This window comes from Panicum virgatum, chromosome 2N (genome assembly GCF_016808335.1).
Source record: "Panicum virgatum strain AP13 chromosome 2N, P.virgatum_v5, whole genome shotgun sequence".
NCBI classification, from domain to species: Eukaryota; Viridiplantae; Streptophyta; class Magnoliopsida; order Poales; family Poaceae; genus Panicum; species Panicum virgatum.
Window position 1 is genome coordinate 64,731,141 of NC_053146.1, and position 4,311 is coordinate 64,735,451.

The following is a 4,311-nucleotide window of genomic DNA, read 5'->3' on the forward strand; positions in this document are numbered from 1 at the left end:
ACTGAATACAATGGTTGAAGAATAATTTGTCACGCTGCTCAAATGCATTTACCTTATCACTTTGTATGATTGTATCCTACTAAACATGATGCCAGTTTCACCCGCAAAAAAAAAAACATGATGCCAGTTGTGTCTCTGTTGTGGTATGAAAAAAAATCGCTTCTGACATCCCGAGTATCAGACATGGATCTCACCAAAGGGTGTGTGCCCTTTTCAGAAAAAAAAATATTTGGGGATGCGCATAAAAAGGAGATGCTGAATGACAAGAAAGAAGGCAGGAGGAAAGAATATGCCCAAGATGTTAAATTCATTCATGTTGATTGAAACTACAATGAAATTCCAATGAGTCAATTCACCCTTGCAAATTTTGGAATAAGCATAGCAGAAACAGTTCATTTATTGGAACTCCTAATTCCCAAAACCATGCCGCTAGTCAATCAGACATACGAACTCGAAATGTTTTAACCTTCCCAGTGAAGCTAATTTCAAATGGCTCGATATGCTTCGATTGATAAATTTGTCAAAGTAGCTTTCTGCCACCTCAAAAACACTTGTCCGCGCATCAGTCACACACTACTCCTGATCTTGTGATCCTCAGGTTAAACGCTCAATTTCTCAAAAAATAAATATAACAAAAACACTTGTCCGTACTCTGATCTTGTGATCCTCAGGTTAAACGCTCACTTTCTCAAAAATACATATAAAAACACGTTTTCAAGTGGTAAGGCAGATCATTGTGGTATGTTCAAGTGACGGACTGGTTTCCAGCTCTGCACCCAAAAATCTTCTGCCAGTGATCTTCACTGTGCACTGGCTAAAGGGAGTACCCTCACAATTAACTCTGCTGCCAAAAATTCTTCTGAAAAAAAGGTTACTGGATTCATAATGAGTGAGAGGTTCGATTTCATATGCTCAGTCGTACTCACGGAAAACCCAGCAAATATTCAACAGTTTTCATCCGAAATCATGCAGCCACAGAACAGGTCTCGACAAAAGTGTGGTGCAATATCAAACATGGACTGGGAAGTTCATATCAACTTAAGATAGATTCCTAGACACATAAACGACTGAAAGTAACCCAAAAGCATCATCACTCTGCAGCAGCAACCTCCTGTCCAGCCATGGCTTCGTCCGTGTCGGCAGGCCTCTCCAGCTTGGTGCCAACATCTTCCTTGTAGTCACCATGGACCTGGGAGTCACACACAGTATTAGATCAAGCAACAGTTACAAAACTACATGAAGACCCAATTACTTTGCTTAGAGTAGTTACCTCCATGAGCTTTCCCAAGTCGAACTTGGGTGCCTTCAGGATTTTCACCTTCCGGATGAAAACATTCTGGAGTGGGAAAATGCTTGATGTTGCTTTCTCAATCTCCTTGCCAATGACCTCTGGTATAAACTTCGACACAAGCTCTTTCAGGTCACATGTTGACGCTTGGTTCGACATGATGTCCACCATCTTACTCCGGATCTGCACAAAGAAATTATGTTAATCAATATAAAGAGCCACTAGACTAGCTCATGGAGTTTCAAGCCTCTTTAACACATGAGATATCTCCAGAACTGTTACCTGACGGATCTGGCTCGCCTGGGCGTAGCAGGTGCGCTTCACTTGATTGGGGCGTCTTTTGGTGAAGCCAATGCAGAAAAGTCTGAGCATGTAGTTGTCAGTTGTCTTGACATCTACATGAGCCTCAATGAGGGTCTGCCACTTCTTCACCAGTGACCTGAGCTTGTCAGTGGTGAAGTCCATGCCCTAACAAGATGCCAAGCTGTTTAGGCACATGATATAGAACATAGGGTGAGCAACTGTGTGCAGTGAACCATAGATCATTACCCAAAAGTTTGTGAGCACGTTCCTTCCTTGCACATCTTCTGCACGAAGTCTGATCTTCCTGTACGCCTGATCCTCATCGCTCTGAAGATCAGCCAAGGAGACCTCGAACACTCTGTGCTTCAGTCCTTCAGAGGCAATCTGAAAACAAAAGTAAGAAACTGAGCTGCAGGTAATTATAATCACTAGTAAATTTAAATTAAAAAGTGTAGACAGAGAATTCTAATAAAACTACAGAGGAACTAGCAGAGGTACATAAATTCACTGATCCTCTCAGCACACATCCTTCCATATAGTTAATATCCCTGTTCCGCTAGGCGCTCGCCTAGGCGCGATTCCAATCAATTAATCGCAAGGCGAGGCCCGTCGCCTGGCCTAGGGGGGTAGGCGGACCCCTAGGCGGGCACAGCTCGGCGGCGGCGCCGGTGGGGGTGGAGAAGCGTCCGGCGGAGGGCGCCAGTGGAGGAGGAAGCAGGGGACGGGCCGGCGGAGGTACGGGCGGCGGCGGCGGAGGAGGAGGCAGGGGCAGGCGCGGAGGAAGAGGCAGGGCGGCAGCAGCGGCGCAGAGGAGGCAGGGCGGCGGCGTTGGGAAGGGAAGGAGGCAGGGGCGTCGGGAAGGGGAAGGAGAGGAGGATAGGGGAGGAGATAAGGTGGGAGGTGGGCTGTTGGGCCATCGAGCCGCTTTGATGGGCTTATTTTTTGACTCTAAGGCTTAGTGGTCCTCTGTTTTTTTCTTTTAGAGGTATATATGATGTATATAAGAATGTATATGTACGTATATGGTACCGCCTAGCAAGCCGCCTTGAAACGCCTAGGCTCGATTAATCCCGACTAGGCTCTAGGCTGCGGGTCACCGCCTAGAATCCGCCTAGCGCCTAGCGGAACCATGGTTAATAATAAAAATTATCTGTAATCAAGCCAAGGGCAAAGGCCAATAGTTGCTAAAGCTCTCAGAAGCATGGGTAGCAATTCTTTTACATGTACAGAGATGGACAAGAGCTAAACTATACAGTGCATAATCAGATATTCAAAACAAAAGATGAAATTTATTGCCATCAGCATCCTTATGTGGACATGCTACAAATAGTGAACCAAAAAGCATATACATCAATATAATCCTCATATAAACACCAAACAATTCTGCCTTAATGCATCCATAACTTATTTTTACACCAACTGAAACCAACAACCATCCCATCCTAAAATGAAGACCAAACAATTCAACACAGACTACCATAAAACAGGAACTACATATAAATCAAAGGAATTGCATAAAAAATAAGAAATAATATCCCAGGGTTGGTAATTCGTATGATTTCACAAAAGATACTATACTTATGGAAAATTGTTCTGTAACCTAAGCAAAGCCAGGACAAAGGCCAAGAGTTGTTAAAAAAATCCTAGCACTGGTACTGATTCATTTGCCAATATAATGATGAATGTAAAAAACAAACCAAACTGTGCATGATCAGGAAATAAACCAAATAAAGGATGATTCATTGCCATTAGCATCAACTTATGTAAACTTGCTACAGAATAGTGAATTGAAAGGCATAACAGGACATCAGAAATCAAGTCAATACTCATAACACCCAATAACTAGGACATAATGCTTTCATAGCTTATATTTACACCAACTACAAGTCTACAACCTACAAACATCCCATCTTTAAGATCAAGACTTCAATTCAAGACAGCAAAGTTCCTGTTGGACTACTGTAAAATAGGGACCTACGCATCTAACAAACCGACCCTACCTACGCATCTCAACGACTAAAGCAAGAACAACTTCACCACGGTAAACGACGCCGCGGCACGATTCGCCAACTAGAGCGAGCCAGAGAAGAGTGGCGGGCCTACCTTGGTACCCTGGGTCCTGGACACCAAAGTCTTGCCGACGTTCCTCACGCTGAACACCGACGGGGCCTTGATGTCATACCAGTCCTTCTTGGCGAAGGGGTCGACGCTGCAAGGCAAGACATGCAGTCACCATGAAACAGATCAGCGCCGGCTCTCCAGAGGATGCCGCGAAACCGACGATTTCGCATCTGCAGAACGGACGGCGGAGAGAAGGGAAGAGGGCGCGGGGACTCACATCTTCTTCTTGCCGCCCTTCCTCCCCTTGGAGATGCGCTTGTTTTTCCCGACGGCCATGGCTGCGCGCGAGGAGGGCGGCGCGGCGGCGGCGGGGGGGAGGCGCTTGCAGGCTCGGGAGCGGGAGTGCTAGGGTTGCTCCGGGCGGCCTTTTGTAGGCGGATTGTTATGGGCCGCGTTGATAGTTGGGCCTGCGAACGCCGCAGGGGCCTGGTGGCACACAGCCCAGTAGCATATGAGAGAGACGTGTGCCTGGTGGCACAGCACTTGGGCTTCGGTGACCTGGACCGAGCGGAGCCCGGCAGCCGACCCAATCCGATCGCGACGTGGGCCTCCAGTCACGGCCAGCAATTCGGCCCCGCGAGCGAGAGAGACGGCCGGCC

At 46.8% G+C, this 4,311-nt stretch overlaps 1 protein-coding gene across 1 annotated transcript; it reads right to left on the reverse strand.

The window, feature by feature from the left end:
- Positions 1–860: 860 nt before the first annotated feature.
- On the reverse strand, positions 861–4,072 carry LOC120658604 (40S ribosomal protein S3a-like). The gene is made up of 6 exons (XM_039936875.1): positions 3,930–4,072; positions 3,695–3,800; positions 1,838–1,975; positions 1,571–1,756; positions 1,271–1,471; positions 861–1,189 (listed from the first exon to the last, which is right to left on the reverse strand). Exons 1-6 carry the CDS (start codon positions 3,986–3,988, stop codon positions 1,091–1,093), a joined length of 789 nt encoding a protein of 262 aa, XP_039792809.1. The 5' UTR covers positions 3,989–4,072; the 3' UTR covers positions 861–1,090.
- Between the last annotated feature and the right edge of the window lie 239 nt (positions 4,073–4,311).

What these genes read in the sequence shown, in the direction of transcription:
- LOC120658604 (XM_039936875.1), bottom strand. Translation starts at nt 3,988, where the DNA reads ATGGCCGTCGGGAAAAACAAGCGCATCTCCAAGGGGAGGAAGGGCGGC. An exon ending in AAGGGCGGCAAGAAGAAGAT is followed by an intron (nt 3,801 to 3,929) that starts GTGAGTCCCCGC and finishes CTTGCCTTGCAG; the next exon opens with CGTCGACCCCTTCGCCAAGA. An exon ending in AGGCGAGCCAGATCCGTCAG is followed by an intron (nt 1,472 to 1,570) that starts GTAACAGTTCTG and finishes TTCTTTGTGCAG; the next exon opens with ATCCGGAGTAAGATGGTGGA.